Source organism: Melanaphis sacchari, unplaced genomic scaffold (assembly GCF_002803265.2).
Source record: "Melanaphis sacchari strain LSU unplaced genomic scaffold, SCAv2.0 Contig0_pilon_pilon, whole genome shotgun sequence".
Taxonomy (NCBI): domain Eukaryota; kingdom Metazoa; phylum Arthropoda; class Insecta; order Hemiptera; family Aphididae; genus Melanaphis; species Melanaphis sacchari.
In genome coordinates this window covers 22,133,890-22,153,043 of record NW_020270366.1, presented here as the reverse complement: position 1 = coordinate 22,153,043, position 19,154 = coordinate 22,133,890, and the positions used below count along the sequence as shown (strand labels likewise).

At 25.6% G+C, this 19,154-nt stretch overlaps 1 protein-coding gene across 1 annotated transcript; it reads left to right on the top strand.

The window, feature by feature from the left end:
* Nucleotides 1-297: 297 nt before the first annotated feature.
* On the top strand, nt 298-18,337 carry LOC112599463 (tetratricopeptide repeat protein 39C-like). Its single transcript, XM_025346381.1, has 10 exons — nt 298-548; nt 4,936-5,116; nt 5,975-6,335; nt 6,498-6,636; nt 7,080-7,286; nt 8,664-8,841; nt 8,968-9,169; nt 13,634-13,954; nt 16,437-16,645; nt 17,886-18,337. Exons 1-10 carry the CDS (start codon nt 481-483, stop codon nt 18,012-18,014), a joined length of 1,995 nt encoding a protein of 664 aa, XP_025202166.1. The 5' UTR covers nt 298-480; the 3' UTR covers nt 18,015-18,337.
* The last annotated feature ends 817 nt before the right edge of the window (nt 18,338-19,154 follow it).

The following is a 19,154-nucleotide window of genomic DNA, read 5'->3' as shown; positions in this document are numbered from 1 at the left end:
AATGCATACACGCATACGTAAATATAGTGTGTACTGCAGTGTACTTATGTATGTGTGTGGACATGCTGGCGCGTGTTTTTAAAAACAAGGTCATGGGAAATGGGAATAATCGATTCCATCGCACGCGCTTTTACGTGCACACATCCCCTATTGCTTCCTCATCACCGAGTTCAACGATTCGGTGGTGGTGGTTTTTATTGCACGTTTTTTTTTTTTATTTTATTACGTATCCGCGTGGCGTGACGCCGCGGTCGGCAGCAAAAGCCGTTTTGGAGTTCAGTTTTGCGACCACGTCCGGTCATTAAACAATTCGTCGTTTCCGCGCGTGTATATCGCGGTCCGACCTATATTATTATTTTATACAATATAAATTGATAATTATATTTTGTAACATCAAATAAACACAATATCTATTATAATGGGTAATTAAATAACTGTGTGCATCATGATTACGACAAGCGCCTCTAAAATCCAACGTCCATGAGACAATCGCGGTATTTTCAACGTCATATTTATTACAGCTGTGTTGACGATCCTCGTTCAAGTAAGTATGTTAAATTTATGTATATATTTATTGGTATATACGGCAGTTTGTAGGGTAACGTTAGTTACTATTTTAATATTTCATGCATAACTATGTATAAACTCGTGTATATTTTAATTCGAATTTTAAAATATCCTTTTCAGTTATCTACAGTACTCATAAATAGAAAAATTTACTATTGCCTAATATTGTAACCATATTATTAACATTTTAACTTTTTATTTAGCTTTAAAATAAAAAAGAATTAACATTTAATTTCGCAGTCACCGGATAAGTTAATGGATTACGTTGAATTATTATGTAATGACTAATGACAAACCTACTGATAATATCGGTAACTAACAAAAACACGTTTAATAAGTATATTTTTTGTTATACTCATAAATTACCGAATCAAATGTATAGATACAATACAGCTCGAGTGTTGCAATTATTTAAATCTATAACTTAAAGTTCATTATAGTAAATGCAAGTTGCAAGACACGTGTTCAGTACTACCTTGCAGTTAATTATACTGCATTATTATATTTTATTATTTATTATACATAGCTATTATATTCTGCAGACTGCAAGTTGGTAATTAACACAACTTTAGGTTTGTTTATAATAGTGTATACCAGGGGTCACCAATAAATATTTTTAAAAATCCACATCAAGAATTTACATATTTTTAACATATCTTAAGTATTATTTTAAAATTTGATGTAATGAAAACATTATTTTTTATTTTATTTATTATTTACTATTGTTTGTAAACATTAAGAACATAGTTAATATTACAAATATTTTAAAATATTTTAAATAAAAATTCATAAAATTAACTTTTTATTATAAATACAATAAAGATAGAAAATTATTCAATAATATTACAAATAAATAAAAAAATTAAAATTAAAATTGATTACAAATACAATAACATTTATAATGTTTTCGTAGTATAATATTATGTTATTTAATGCGGGCCGGATAAAATTTGTTCGCGAGCAAATTTAAAATTTGATGACCCTTGGTGTGTACTGCATAGTACTACACTTCGTGTTCAATGTAAAAAAAAAATAATTACATTCATAGTTATTAATTATTACATCTCAACCACATGTTTTTATTAACACTAAATATTTACAAAAGAACGTTTTAATTTTTCTAAATACTTTTTTTTATGCATATAAGAAGTTCATTTTAAATTAAACTGTCATTTTAAATACGAATTTGATTGGGAACGGGAAAACAGTGCGTTTTGATAAATTTTGATGACCCCAATTCTCAACATTTTTTCCTTAAAAATCAATCTATAACTCGATTTTGTAAACTTTGCCAAAATTACTCTTCAGATTTCCATCCCTCAAATATTTTCTGATATAATAATATATGGAAAATTATAACGAAACTATGTATTAAAAAATGTATTATGTATTTCCATACTACTATAGTTATTTTTCTTTGTCACCCAAGATTAATTGACTTTGTATAGTATGTACCTTTGATGATATACTAAATAATACGATAAGCATTATGTATTTATATGATACAATAAATTCACATTTTTGAATTTCCATTATTGTTTTAAATTATAAAAATTTACATGAACTACACTTTAAATTACAAATAAATAAATAATATTTTGTTTTAATTAACTATAAAAATGGTCGGTAGTCTGTATGTTAGCAAAATGTGCTTAAAGCCATATTAATAAAATATAGTTAAATAGTTTATAATATAATCGATTAAAGTACTTTATTTGTCCTTAAAGGTTTATTGATTTCGTTAATTATGTATTCGTTTTATTGTGGATACTGGCAGTTCTGTAAAGATACACATTATGAAATGGTGTAAAGGTATTGCAAATTATTCCGGTTACTTACCCCATTTTTAAAATATAAGTATATTAATATCTACCAGCTACCAATTATAATTAATAATTTATTTTATTTTATTACGTATCTATAACTTATTAGGCAGTAAAGGAAAAATGAAACGATTTCAGTATGTGGGACATTAAATCAAACACTTCTCATTTGAACGATTTGATTGACCGTAAATGCAAAGCCAATTTTAAAATGATGCAAAAAAATATACGAAAGTTAAAAATATTTAATTGATCTCTTTTTAGACGATAGTTTTTTATAATTGTACCTTATTAAGACCATCTTATACCTCTAAATGACCAACCAAAAACTATTCAATATTTATAAATTAAGATATGTTACATTGGTAATTGCTACATATAGTAGTATTTAATTTCCTGACAACTGACAAAGCATTTAGTTATTAGATAAAATATTTTACATAATGTTTATTGAATAAATATAAAAACTAGCTTTATTATAAAGGTAGTAAGTTTTGAATAGGTGTCTCGCCATTGAGCTTTGAACCATTGATTAGACAAGTTATATGTGGTTATGCATTAGATAATTTAATTTAAACATTAAAATTGTATTTATACAAAAATCACTATACCTATATGTGCAAAAAATGATTCCAAGCAAAGGAGATGAATGAATTAGCACCTATTATTAATAACAATTAATTGCATTACCGTTTAATATAAACTATACTTATATTATTACTATTATTATTATGTAGTGTATTTTATTAGTACAATTGGTTGGATAATATTGTATAGTATAACAAGCTTATATAAATCACAACCAACGTATCGTAAAATAATGTGAATAATAAATTCTAGGTTTAGTATAGCTTAAATTTAGTCTAAAAATGTTTAAAACTGCATTATGTATACACAGTTATAAGTATAATTAATAGTGGAATATTTGAAGTTTTTATTTCGGTTAATATTATCCTGAGTTCAATAAAATAAATATTACACGAAATAAGTCAATTATTTAAAACCAATGAGTAAATACCTATGCGTATTACACCTATAGGTAATAAAAGTATATTATATTTTTTTAAGTTTATCATTTAATATTATTTATTTAGCGATTAGAAATACAAATAATATCTCCTATTATATGAAGAATAAAATAACCAATCAACTCATACTTAGAAACTATAGTTATACATAATAAATATTAAATCTGAATAAAATGTATAATTTTTTTAATAAAGTTGAAATAATATTTTTTGTTTGATATTATTTTTTTATTAAAATAAATTACCTAAAAATCTATATAATTTACATATTATAACAAAATAGGAAAAAGAGATAATTAATCATAGATACAGTAAACTTATGGGTCGTGGGTGGGTAAATCGTCCAATAACTGTTCCTAGTATTTTTGATTACCTGAATTTTGTTAAAAACAATTTTTTTCGATTATTTTTAAACCATTTTATTTACTTGATTTTTGACTTTTGTTATAGCCTATTGGTTCCTTTGTTACAATAAATTACTTGTATACTGTAATAATTATAGCAATTTATTATTAACTATACATAATGTCTTTAATTTTCGTAATGAATCAAATCTTTGAAAAAATGTATTTACGTACTACATGTGGGGTCGCCCAAACACTAGGTAACTATAATAATCCATATTATTTCCTTACATCCTGCTGACGCACGATTTATTTTAACAACTTACACGTGTCCTTTGATTAAAAATCACAGTTTATCGTAGTAAGTATCATGTTACTTCGTTTGTTATATTGAAAATGTATAAAAAATGATTGCAAAATATAACATTCTTACAAAACACAGCAATATTTTACGTAGTATTTTAATATTATGAATACATTCAACGTTTGTTAGCCACGTGTCATATAAATATGATGTGTAATTTTCGGGTCATACTGTGTTCTCTAAGCGTTACACTCATTGTAAACAAAGACTAGTTGTATTAACCGACATCGCCTGAAATGTAAATTGTTTATTTTAAGAAAATTGTACATTACGATAAAAATCAAAGAGATATGAATGAATTCTTATTTCACTACTTAATTATCAGGGGACAGGAATTGAGTCAGTTGTAGATACTTTGGTAAAAAAAAAAAAAAAAGTTGTAAACATTTGAAAGGTGGTAATGATCGGATAAAAATTGTGTTGTGATTGACCAGTTTTTAACCCATGCTAACCTTTGGTGTATACTACGTAGCACGTAGCCTATGTGGCTATATCCTTTAAAAAATGATTTACAACCAACTGAACCAACATAAAAAAGCTTAATATTATTTAAAATCAATATAGTAGTTTGATAATTAAATGATAAATATAAAATAATATTGTATTGTACCATAAGTTTATAAAACTAAAATTTGCATGACAATCAATAACAATACTAAGTTACAAATGATGTTTATTATTGTAAGGGGTTATTATAAGACCTACTTGCTTTATGTTTAAATCGTTGACAGATGAACGGATAAATGTGTATTATTTGGCTTTCACATCAAATTACTATATAAAACATTATGTTATGTTTGTTATTTTAGACGAACTTGGTTGCTGTTATTTGGTATGTCCTCAAACAATGAACCTACTTGGAGAATATGCAGAAAAGCAGTGTGGATGTTGATAAAAAATGTTAATAACTTAGCCAATTCCGAAGCTTTACTAAACCGACAAGAGAATGACCTTCATATTGCAAGCGGCAAATGCTTCATTTTATTACTGGTCAGTAATTTTTATGATACATTTTTTTTTTCTTTTTTAATAAGTATGTTCTCGAAGTTACTATTTATTTACCTTTTATATTTTTTCTTCGTAGAGTATTTTATTTTTATCATTAATTGATGATGTAACTAATCGTTCTTTCCCTGTACATTTTTTGTTTTTGAATTCCATATCATATTATAGTACCTACTAGTAAATTACCTTATAGTAAAACAATCGATATTTAACTGTCCTATCATAATACGTATATATTATTAACTATTCTAATAAAGTTTAAATAAAAGTAAACGATATTCATTGTAGTTTATAACCATTAAAAATATAAAATTTAATATAACAAATGGTTTTTTTTAATTTTATGTGCGATTTAGTTCAATTATAGTTGAATTGTATTCAATACATTTTTTTTTTCCGTTATTTGGATCTAATTGAAAGATTTTATTTTAATAACAATAAATTATAATACACGATTGGAAAATTAATTCAAGTTCAAAGAAATATTTTTCATACAGTAAGACCAAATTTTATAATAATTGAAACCTGGTAAGTAAGTAATTGTTTTAATTAGTCAACGAGTATCTAAATATTTTAAATAATTTCATCTTAAGCAATTTGTATATTTCATTGATAAACAGAATTAAATCTGAAAAAAAATTCGTTAAATACACTTTCAAAAAGTAGTAGACAAAATCCTCAAAAGACCAAACATGTATGATCTGCAGGTATACTTTTAATGTAGGTATCATGATAATATTAATTTACTAATAAAATAATGTAGTAAATGACCTGGGGAACGTTCATATTGCTTAGCGGGCGTTGATGTTTACGTTTCTTCTAACGTGTCTGGGTTTCCCGTAGACGGCTATCCAAGCGCCGGAAAAGTCACGACTGGAATCCGCGCAGGCCGAGTTCAAGCGATTTGAAGCGCGGTGCGGCGCAATGTTGGACGATGGTGGTTGGTTGGGGTTGGTCAGGCGAAAACTACAATTTTCTTCCGTCACCGCCACGGGCGTCGACTACTACGACGGACAGATTGCGCTGGCTGACGTCACCTTATGCATAGTCGGACTGATGGTCGTCAAGATAGTGAACGGATATAACGTCGGTCATATGGCTACCGCTAAAACGGTTTACACACTGCGACGTGCCTGGAAAATGTATCAGCAGTGTTACGCCTCTATACTGGACGTCTACCGCACCCTGTACGAACTGGACCCCGGTCAGCAAGTTAACCACGATTTTTACTCGATATACGTATACCACGGTTATTTAATTTTAATAGCTGATAACCGTGACTTATATACCTAATACCTATGTAATACCCATTGGGGAACACCTCATTCACGAGCATTTTTTTTTTTTACTTTGTTGTGTGCATCAGACGAAAACGCTCCGCGGTGGCCGCCGGTTTTGAAACGCAGACAATCTTCATCTGCCACCTCGTTGGCTTCGACGTCGAACGTAGGAAGTCGTATGTATCGCTCGGCTACCACATCGTTTGAAACGATTCGTCAAGACGGGTATACGTACAATAATTTATTTATATTATTCAACAGTGATTATCGTGAACCGGGCCAAAATTATATTAAACAGTGTAGGTAGTTTTCTTCAATAATTAAAAATTTCATACATTTCTTAAAATAATATATATTGCTCGCAGTTCACGAAAACAAGAATCATTTTCTAAACCTATTCTGTATAATATGATGTCTAAAACTCGCCTGTTTAGTCTACTATATAGTATAATAGGTACTTTTACTTTATATTGTAATTTTTATTACTATTTACCAGTAGGTATATTAAATACTTACTACAGTGATTATCACTAATTTGTTTAACTAACTTATATTACCGTAAAAAAAATAATTCTTCTCAACGATTTTAAATTTGATACAAAGTTAATTTTTAAATTAATCATAATAATATGTTTGAGTTCAGTTAAATATTGTTGTTTTTCTTACAGTGTAGCAAATGGTATGTCTAAAGACATAGTTAGATTAATGGCAGCGGTCAGTGTGGGATACGGTGCTTTTAATTTGATTTTATCATTAGTTTCACCAATGATGATCCCTCTAATTGGAATGTTAGGTTTTCGTGGAAATCGCCAAACCGGTCTAGACGCTTTAACGTTTGCCAAAAATGGACCTGACGTACACGCACCGTTGGCATGGTAATTATAACGTTAACATTTTTATTTTTAACTAAAAAATTACTAGATAGGTACTCAGGGCAGATATTTAACATACATACAGGATATGTGTTTGTATAAACACTTTTTATTTTTACTTTTGAAGTAGAAAATTTAGTTTAATCTTAAATACTGATAACAATTTATGGTGACTAATTTGAATTTGATATATAGTTTATAATACTTTGAGAATCAAAAGTAGAATAATCCCAGTACTACACTTCAAAATTTCTAAACTAAAAAAAACCAGGGTAAAATGAGAATATATACGTAATTCAAAATGGGATTTTTTTTTATTGTAATTTAGTAAGAAACCTACTATTAGTTCCACTTATCTAATTAAAATCAGATTAATAAATATGAATAAAATATAAAATAAATAATATCCTTGAAAATAATAGAATAATAGACGTTTCTTTCGCTTAGAATCATTTTATTTCATACATTTATCATTAATTTCAAATTTAATACATATATCACAGTGGTCTATAACTATTGATTTTATAATTTATTATAAAATCAATACTAGAACTCATTAAGATAACACACATGAAACATATTATGCATAACAGATTGATATTTCAATAATATTGCATTTTAATTTATGTACAATGTACATACAGGATGATTTTTAAAATTAAAAATCAATGCTATATCTAGGTTTAAAATGTATTGTTTTTGTATATAATGTGATGCGTATAGCTTTCTATTATACATATATAGTGGTTTGTAAAATCAAAATATAATCTTGGTAAAATAGTCGCATGTAAAAAAGTTCTTAAATAATGTAAACAATATTTTAGAAAAGGTTTTAGACTATTTTAAGTTAAATAAAAAATCCAAAAAATTATAATTTAAAAATAAACTTAAAATTTAAGCACACAATAAGTTGAGCGTACTTAAAACCTCGTTCTATATAAGTATTAAAAATACTATAAAGACCTTTTTAAAGGATCTTAGAGTTGACAATAACCCCGGGTGGCTCTTTTTATATGAGCATATTACATAGATACTTACACATAAAATATTTTATAATTTAATCATAATTTTTTTTTTTTTTTATTAATTTTGTTATTTATATTCACCAATTTGTAACAAAGAGTTAGAAAGCTCTGCTTTTTGTAGGTATACTGAACGCTGTTATGATATTATTCTTTAATAATAGAATTTACCCACTTTAATTAATTTAATTTATTTTTTCTATTTAATTAAACTACCTATATTACCTATATAAAATAAAATTCATTTTTCTGGTTTTTATAATGAATAATGATAAATGAAGACATTGTGGTACTAAATTCTGAAGACGTCTCTACTGCTTAATTGTAAGCGCCTAGATGATTTTTAAGTATTTATTAGGTTGATCCTGTCATGGTATTACATGATGGGAAACACAGATTACTTGTTCGACGGTCCCCAGTCTCGAGAAAATGAAATCTATGTCAAGGAATCAGAACAATTAATTAATAATCCGCCCGAAGAATTCCAAAACTCAACAACTCTGCAGTACTTTATCGGGCGATCGCTTTATCTCAAGGTTTGTAAAAATATGTAAACTAATACAGAGGTCATTAGCTTTAATTTTTCATGACTGTGCATAACTTTATTTAATTAATAAAATGTTCAATAAATTTTGACTGTGTCAGTAAATTTATACTCGTAGGGTGATTTAGAACAATCGATACAAGCGTACGAAATTGGATCAACAGTTTTAGTTGACAATTCTTTTATAAGTATGAAAACAATGTGTTTACATGAGTTAGGATTCATGTATGCAATTCAATTGGATTGGATTGCTGCATATAAAAAGTTTGCAAGTGTAGCAGAAGTGTGGATGAGGCAATATCATTATTTCATGGCTACAGGTAAAAACAATTTTTTACATTTATAAACAATTATTATTTCTCGTAATTTTTACTGAACTAAAATTTTAAAAATATACTTATTTCCTTAGAAAACTGAAAATTTAAAAAAAACATATAATATTGTACATCTGTACCTTAAACGATCTTTAACACAATGATCAGAGATGTATTTTAAATTTTTGTTTTTGATAGTATATATTTCATATTTTTAAATATTTATTCATATAATTATTAATTTATTAAAAATTGACAGTAAAATAGTCGATAGTATTTAAACTATAATTTTTTTATTATATATAATATAGTATAATTTTATGAAGTGATATCTATTTAAAATAATTTATACTATAAAACATAACAATTTACATAGATTATTAAAAAAAAGAAAAACATTTTTCTTTAAAATTTATCTTTTTGTCGTTTGTAGTTTAGTAAATACTGCTGTATGATGTATACAGTGTATATATTCTACGAAGTACAAATATGTATCCTAAAGGTACTGATATGTATACTGTATAATATCTAAGTATTTAGATTCCTTAGAAGATGGTATATAAGGAAGCCACTATAGTTTATTGTATGTATAAGTTATTCACACAGTTAATATGATTTAGTGTAGTGTTTTTGTTCTGTGATGTAGTTAAAAAATTGAAATATTCTAAAAATACAATGTAAGTCGAAATGAACAAATAAACAACTGAGAGATATTCCCATTTATGGTTTTCATTATGTAATAATAATTTATTATATAAACTTTTAAATTTTCAAATCGATTTGTATAATAAGATACAGTCTAGTGTTCTCCGTTTTTTGTTTTATAATTTTTATGTGAAAGTGAGCTTATAGAGTTGGCGTTCGAGTCAGGGAAATAAAAACAGCTGGAAAAGTCTAATTGAGGCTCTAAAGTTTTCAAATATTAAAGGATTTATTCATATCATACTGAGAAAATAATATATTCGTTTTAAGGAAAAAACTCAAAAAACTAAATTGTTTAGCAACATTATTAGCATTTTCTCAGTTGATTTCTCGGTCTATATTATAATTAAAAATATTTGGTTGCAAATTACTTTTGTAATAATTTTTTTACGTAAAAATAAAAATAAGCATTAAAACCCGGCATATTTTTAATAATTTTTTTTTGTCAAAACTAAAATATTTTGATCTGTATTTACGTACGGTTATAAAAAGTCAATACCTATATATTAGATATCTCCGCATAGTATATTAGATATTTTGAAAATAATTTGTAAAATATAGGTAAGTATGTAATATATTTCTTTAATGGAGTTGAAATTCAACCAAAACTTATAAAAGTTTTCAAAGTTTTTAATTTGATAAAACATTAAATCTAAATGAATAATTTGAAAACTTCTGCGTTAATTACGTTCCCTGGAGTTGCACGTCCTACCATCGTACTCGCCTAAATAGTTAATACATAGTGTGGTATAATAAAGTTATAAAATGAACTGCTGTAAATTCACGTTGAAAGTAAAATTATTTTAAGTGCTTAATTTATGAGTATTTGTAACTATTATTATAATTAGGTAGTGATTCGAGGATTTTTTTATAATAATGAAAAAAAAGGTTTGAATGATCGATTAATTAATTGAATAATATACATTAAATTCATATATTTTATAAATTTAAATAAAAGTTATTCAAATCACATTTTTTTTCTATAGTTTTTATTTTACACAAAAAAATGTATTTTATAATTTTGCAACGATGTGTGTACTTTATAATTTAATTTTTACGTCTTACGTCACCTTTAGAAACAATAAAAATAATTTTTAACTCTGGAGGCTGTTTATAGTAACAAATTTAATTTTGTTTATAGAATTCGAATTTCTAAGTAAACCAATCCCTGATAATTTACAAAAAATAATTAGACTAAAGCATTTAAAAAAAAAAAAAATAATAAGAGAAATAAATAGATTGTAATTAAAGTTAGTTTTTGATAAAATCGATTTCATTGTTTTATTTTGATTAAAAAATGAAAACCATAGAGACTTAAAATGTTTGATAACCGATAGGTCGTAATTTAATCTATTTTTATGGTTAGTACTACAATTACAGCAGAATGACTAGGTACACTATACTAGTTTAACTTTTGACGCGGATCCAAATAAGGGGAGCAAGGAGCGATAGTCTTACATTATAGACTGACGAATTTTAGAATATCTGTTTTCGGTAGCAAAATGAATTTAGTGAAATCTCCCTTAACAGACACCTCTATAAATAGAAAATATATGACATTTTTTCAAAAATGGGAATACTTATTTTTAAATGCAGGATACTCTAAGTAACAGACACTTTCATGGTTAAATGTTGATAACTTATATTGTGATTATTATTTAAGAATATTTTGTTACAGTAAAAATTTTACATATTATTATTCTTTTATAGTTTATCTTATTCGTCGTAGAAAATGGCTGTCTCACTTGGTAACTGACCTTGTTTTAAATAATAAATAATAATATATAAGTAGGTATAAAAACAAATAATATTGAATATAGATAATAAATATACATTTGCGTATCATTTTTTTGGATATACATATATAGTTTATTTTTTCATTTAAAGCAGATAAAATTTCAGTAACTGAGGTCTGAGAGTGTCCGATAATTAAAAATTTAACTATACATGATAAATATTAAAACGCATTATCTTACAGCGATTGCATTTCAGTAAAGTCCATTTTTATCGGTTGCCATCAAATGTTAATCTTATCAAACATTTTATGTTAGTAATAAAATATTGTATTTATTTATAGTAGGACTAGGTATTTGAATCGGCTATTTCATCCTACTATTTATATTAAATAAATAATTAATTAAAACAAATTTTTTGGTAAAAATAGAAATTTAATTAACATACGATACAATCTCATACAGTCGCTGTGACCATCGATCATCAACGTCAATGTGTGATTGTTTTATTTGAAAAATCAAAAATACGAAACAATTTCGTTAAATTTGTTCTTTGATTTTTAATTTAATAAATACAATTTTTATATTTTATTATTAACAATTATATATCATGTAAAACTAATTTAACTTAATTATACTAATTATTTTACTAATCTAAATGTAAAATTTTAATAATAATATTTCCTTCTTAGTTGACATAGTAGATATTTACACATATTTTTATCAGACTTTAGCTGAAATTTTATACAAGTTGTCCTCCCTTCCCCTTAAATATATTCTGGATCCACTTCTGCTCTAATTCAATCTTCTATGATCACAGTGATCCGTTGTTATATAGTACCATTGAATGAATTTAAAGTATTTCAGTTTTTGTAAGTATATTTTTTAGATAGATATACTTTTAAAATACTATTGCTTTAAAATAATAACATAAATTGAATTTAGAAAATTAAATAATAATATTTGAATGTCTCTTATATCCACAAATTAATGACTGTTCAATTTAGTAATATGTCTATTATAGTATTATTCATAGCTTTAACCGACTTGAATGTTATAATAGATTATGTTATATCCCATATAGTATAGTACTTAAGAATTCCACTCCAATTAATGAAACTTATAATTAAATAGTTGTTCGAAATTTGATTTATAAATTGTATGTATCCAAATGCTCAAAAAAACAAAAGACAAACTTTGGATACAAAAATTAAAAAAAAAATGTTGTCATTTAAAAAAGTTTAATGCAAAATCAACAAAAAATATTAAAACATTTTATTTTATAAAGACTTCAAATAAAAAAAATCATTAATGCTTTTCAGCATAGTGAATTTTTACTGTAATTACTTGTAAGATATTATGCTACGACGGAAATTACACACATTTGTAATTTTAAAAACTTATATAGTATTTCTGAGTATTTTATGGAACGATATCTGTTAATATTTTAAATTTTATATAACTTTTATAATTGTATAATACTATTATGTATTCATATATTCTAGCATAAATCTAACATGCCTTGAATTTTAACCAAGTTTGGTAAATTCCATGAATTTTTCTTATTTGGAAAAAATATTGTTGATACAAAACTCCTATGAGTAGATCTGCGTAGGAAAGACCGACTTGGTAATCTCTGTACTACTTACTTGATTTCGAAAAACTTTACATACATACCTCGATCCCCTAATCTGCATAAGCTACATATACGACTGAAAAAATTTCTGCTCTGGAAAATTATACGGTGAAGTAGGATTAAACTCGTGGCGCCATCTATTTGGTTTCTTTTTCCAGAAACAAAAAATTTGTAGGATAGGTATACGGAACCTTTTACTTAACTCATTTTTAAAATAAAGTCTGTGCTATTTACAATTATTAATTTTCTTTTTCGACGGAGTCGGGTGACACAGTTTGTATATTGTACCTATATATAATATAATATTGATATTATCCTAAAATCTAATTTTCTATGTTCAAGAACAAAATCGTAAGACCTAATAATAACGCATCACGTGTATGTTTATACATTTTATAGTGTGCGCAGGCGCGGCGGGCGATACAACTATGGCGGAGCTGATGAAACGGCGGGCTGATGAGACGATCAACGGCTGCAGGTTGGACGCGTGTCGGGGAATAATGTACAGCTTCATAGAGAGCAAGAGGACTAAGGTGGCCGAAGCGCTGCGGTGGACGGCGGCGGCCTCGAGCGAAGACGACGTCGACTGCAAACACGGCCACTTCCAGTGTAATCACTGCGACGGGCAGCGATACTGCCGTTTGATCGCTTACGAAGTGCTGTACGTCAAATACGGTGTGGCCAAGTGGCCGGTAGACACGTTGCACTCCGTCTTGTCGGGTAAGAAGCACATCGTTTTTCGTCTGCTGCATTTGAATATGCGTTTTGATTTTTTTACCGCTGCACCAGTTCTGAACGAATACACATTACGTGGATATCAGCTGCCCTTATAATTATAATATATGTATACTCAATACAGCTATTTAAAATATTTTTGTAATATTATTTTTGTACATATTATTCTGCAAAAGAGTTACAATTACGTATTTGTATTCTTTTATTATTTATTTTAACCGTGTACATTATGTTTGATTTGCTAAATGTCATTTTTATTTTTATTAACGAACCATAAAAATTTAAATATATACATGACTCAATACGCTGGAGTAGACGTATCCGAGTCGTATATTTGGCAATAATTCTCAAATTTTTTAAAGTGACGATTCCTCGAATTAGATTTTTAATGTCTTCGCATAAACTTAAAAATATTTTTTAAGTAAATTTTTATTAATATAATAGGTGTAAGTAACCTTTAATAATTAGTTGGCTATTACTATGACGATAACCACTGAATTATAATGATTAATGATATCATCATGTACATCATGTGAGATACAAAATCATAGTAATTAGTACAAAATGTCCGAGTTGCAGTATGTAATCGATATTATTAATGCAACAGAACGCAGGTCCTGTAAAATATTGACTATTATTATGACGTCCTTAACTATTTGTCATCGGATTCAAATATTGGAATAACTATTGATTTATTAATCTATTTTACCACTTACGGGTCATTAGAGAGGAGTCAACATTATGAAAAAACCTTCAAAGAATAAATATAATATGTATAAAAAATAAATGCTTCATATTAAATGGCAAAATGACAACGTTTTTATTAATGTGAAGAAGTATTACAAATTTAAAATTATAATAAATATTATTTCCCTTTATTATTATTTTAAATATAAAAATGAAACTATATTATTTGTTTTAACATAAATTCGAATTTATTTACTATATTTTTGAAATATACTTATAGTCAAATATGACATATTTTGTTGATTAATAATTATACTGGAATATAAGATAAAATACACACCCTTAATATATATTAATTAATAAACGATTCAAACGTAAAATAAATTTATAAAAAAAATGGGTCTTTTGTATTCTGATTTATATAAGAAAAAAATAATTAAGTACTTATAAATTTTTTTTAGTATGATATTTTAATTTAGTTATAACAATTTTAAAATTACTTTTTTTTAAATTTTTATTTTTCTTTTGTTAATATATAAACTGAAACACAAAGTAAACGTTTATTTTAAACACGTGTTTTTACTGTTTAAGTATAAAGTTTATTTCGAAATAAAACTTGATGATAAAATAGGCACACACTATTAAACAATACGCTCTTATACTTTTTAATCTAAGTAATTTCACAATGCGTTTAAGCACTTTACTTATTTAATCGACTTTCAAAGCTATACACATGAAACGCTTTTGACTTTTTTGTGATAAATGATGATTAATTACAGTTGAATATGAGGCTATTATTTATTGAGTTGAACCATTAATCATGATTTATAATTAATTTTTGATTTTTCTATTCCTCAAGCTTCAATATTAAACTAAAATGAACACGTCGATGCAGAAGCTTATAAACTGAATATTTATATGATCATTTTTAATTATTCATAAATTATTAACAAATATCACAATACTAGTTGGTGGTGGTGATACGTTGATAAAACATCATTGACAATTAACACAACGTTTACACTTTTTCAGAATCTCGCAGTAAAAAATATATTCTCAAAGTTTTATTCGTGTGAGATCTCGTAATAAAAAGTAGTGTTATAAGTATCGCAAAAATTAAGTAAAATCGGTTGAATATAATTTTACAATTATATAAATAATATCTTTAGATAAAAAATGAAAACTAGAAACTATCAATTTCAAATGAATATTATGTTATTACTATTGACGATTAAAAACTATATTTATGAATGTACCATGACTTAACAATTGACGAAAATTGTAAATTTAATTCTTGTTTACACGTTTTTATTAAATTTTAAGATATTATTGCATATTTAAAAAGTAGCGTCCCTAGTTTTTGATATTATTCAAAATCTTATAAATTAATTTATTTAAGTAAAAAAGTGTAATTAATTTACGAATTAAAAAAAAAATGTATCAAATTATTATTATGTTACCTATATTTATATTTAGTGTTAATTCTGATGATGTAAGATCAGTACTTTCAGTCTGAAATTTTCAAAGTGACACAGCACTATTATATCGTCCATTGACCAATTATTTATTCAATGCTAACAGTATAGTTCTTTTTTTAATTTAAAATTAATTGAAATAAAATATGTATTTTGAACAAATATTGAAATACTGCAATTTGAGATTTTGTAATTGTCATAATGTATACATAATATAATGGTATTGTACCTACGTATGGAATTTGTAAGATTAGTGAATATTATATTATCATTGCTATTATAATTACTTTTATTATTATTGACAGATTGCCAAGAAGCTGAAGACGACGACAACATGATGTGGTACACAAAACAATTGCTGACGATCGTCTGTCGGAAAGTTTTGGGTTTCGTCGACGACTACTGTCAATCTCTGATTTACATTGTTGAAAATATGGACCAGAATAATCGACGTGATCACTTATATGTATATGGAGTTTACGAACTGACTGCTGAACAGATAAGACACATTGAAGTAAGTATAATTTTATTAATTATTCAATGAAATTTTAATTTTCATGCATACATTTTATTTTTAATAATTTTTAGTTTGTACTTTGTACTAGAAGGTTTTTAATGTAAAATTATTATTCCTATCAAGTTAAAAAAAAAAAAAAACAACAATAACTTTTTCAGCCTAATTTTGTATTTATATTAAATTGTACCTTTAAAAAAAAAATAGTATATTATATGAATTTTAATTTTGCTTTTTATTGTTTTTTTATTCATTCTATTTTATTTATATTTTAGTGCTTTTTTAGTATATACATTATTGTATAGAACTACAACTTCCCAAACACTTATTATTGCAGTTCCCTCGAATTGACTAGTAATTTATTACTAGATAAAAACAAGATCTTAATCTGCGATTATTCACTACTGACAAACTATTAACTTTAGAGTATTTTGTCACTGTGAGTACAATATTATATAGACAACAAATAGTTTGATGTATTTCTTTACGCATTTATTTTTTGAAACTATCAGTTTATGATTTTTTTTTTTTTTTAGTTCTTATTCACTTAACTGTTTTGGAATTAAACTATTTTGTTTTTAGTTTTTGTATGATGTATAAAGATTTAATATCATACATGTATCTAGTTTTAGACAATATAATATTGAACAATTTCTTAGATTTTACATATGATCACCATTTGAATACCTAATAATAAAATTAATATATGAAGTATAGATCATTCCCACTTTTTATTAACAAAAACAAATCAAAGTTTTAAAATGTTAGTGCATAATATATTATATTTAATGACTATTCGTAAATTATATTTTAATCTAAATTATGCATTTATGCGTGGGTTTAAACACATTTAATCATTGTGTGGGCTTATAATTTATGTACATTATTTTGTTTTTATTTCTACTATTTTATTCTAGTTTAGATTTTTTATTCTTTTCTAATGATTTTTATTTTAGATAATGAAAAATAATTGACAAAAAAAGTATAGTGATCAACACCTAACAGAGAACAGTTAATAAATATAATTTAATCTTTTTAAATTTCAATAATTATTATGCATCGTTTATAAAAAAGTGAAACATATATATCGAAAAGAATATCTAGAATAGCAGATACAAAATAATATTATAATGTTAATTTGTGAATCTCATCTTAGTATACCTAATTTCAATAACTATTGTCTGTTATGAATAAGTACCTGTTCTAAAAATTGAACGCATTATTTTTTTTTTCTGAACAGACTATAGACGATGGCAAACGAACAGTCCAAAAACTCAAGGATATTAAACGACGTTACCATTTTCAGTACTTTTACGAAATGCGATGTGTCTCGTTACAAGCGTACGTACAAAAATTAAACACCAGATGACAACTTTCTAAGTCCGAAAAACTACTATACGACGGAATGTGAACAAAAAATTTTTTTGGGAACTTATTGTTGTTTATCAGTTTTTTTTTATTATTCAAACAGATATATATTTTTATTGTTGTCATTCATCTATCATCAAAATCGTATACTAGAGTGCAATATTAAAAACGTATTTTTTATATTAAATGGATGAAATAGGGCTATAGAAACTAAGCCGTCCAAAAAATAGTTATAGAAAATTAGTGCCTTGTATCGAGTAAGAAAAACAATAAATGATTAAAAAAGGTATCTATTACCTTTATATACAATATTTAATTAAGTAAGTAACAACAAAATACATTTAATTATTTATAATTATCATAGATTTATATAGATAAATTTATAGATTAATATTTAAATGTATGATAATTAAAAACAGAATTTCGTAACAATGTGATGTTTTTTACAATTTATGCATGTAGAGTTAAATATTATTAAATTTATTTAGCCAATTTAAGAAAAGAAAAAATTATTTTTAGTTTATGTTTTTCATAAGAAATATTAATGTTTCTATAAGGCCTCAATAATAAAAAAATTGAAAACATATAAATTGTTTAACCATTAATTGAGATTTTAAATTATTTTTAATTTTCTGATTTAAGTCAAAACAATTTTGGTAGAAACCATGTAAGTTCCTATCTCCCATCTGGTTGACAAGAAATGTTGTTTCAATATCATAAAATTTTTGAAAGTTTATTTTTTCCTGATAGGTACCTTTTTGTAAACTGTAATACTTCTGTAACACAAAATCTTATTTTATTTCATAAGATCAAATATGTCCTATCGTATTTTACATAAAATATCAATAATATTAAAATTACTTTGTGTAGTCTTGAACCGATTTAACGAATTTCATGCTAAATTTTTATAAAATATAGAATTGTTCTAACATTAGAGTAAACAAGGTTACCTAATTATTCTATTATAACTAAATATTATGATCTAAAAATTATAAATGATTTGAATTTCCTATATATACGCAAATGTGTCCTAGGGGATGTTTCAAGGTGGAAGGAGATTTTCTCACAATAAAAATATTTTCATACCATTGAAATTGAATGCAATAAATTTTCTTAAATTATTTATTAAATAATATTATAT

What these genes read in the sequence shown, in the direction of transcription:
- LOC112599463 (XM_025346381.1), top strand. Translation starts at nt 481, where the DNA reads ATGAGACAATCGCGGTATTTTCAACGTCATATTTATTACAGCTGTGTT. An exon ending in AATGCTTCATTTTATTACTG is followed by an intron (nt 5,117 to 5,974) that starts GTCAGTAATTTT and finishes GGTTTCCCGTAG; the next exon opens with ACGGCTATCCAAGCGCCGGA. An exon ending in GTTGCACTCCGTCTTGTCGG is followed by an intron (nt 13,955 to 16,436) that starts GTAAGAAGCACA and finishes TATTATTGACAG; the next exon opens with ATTGCCAAGAAGCTGAAGAC.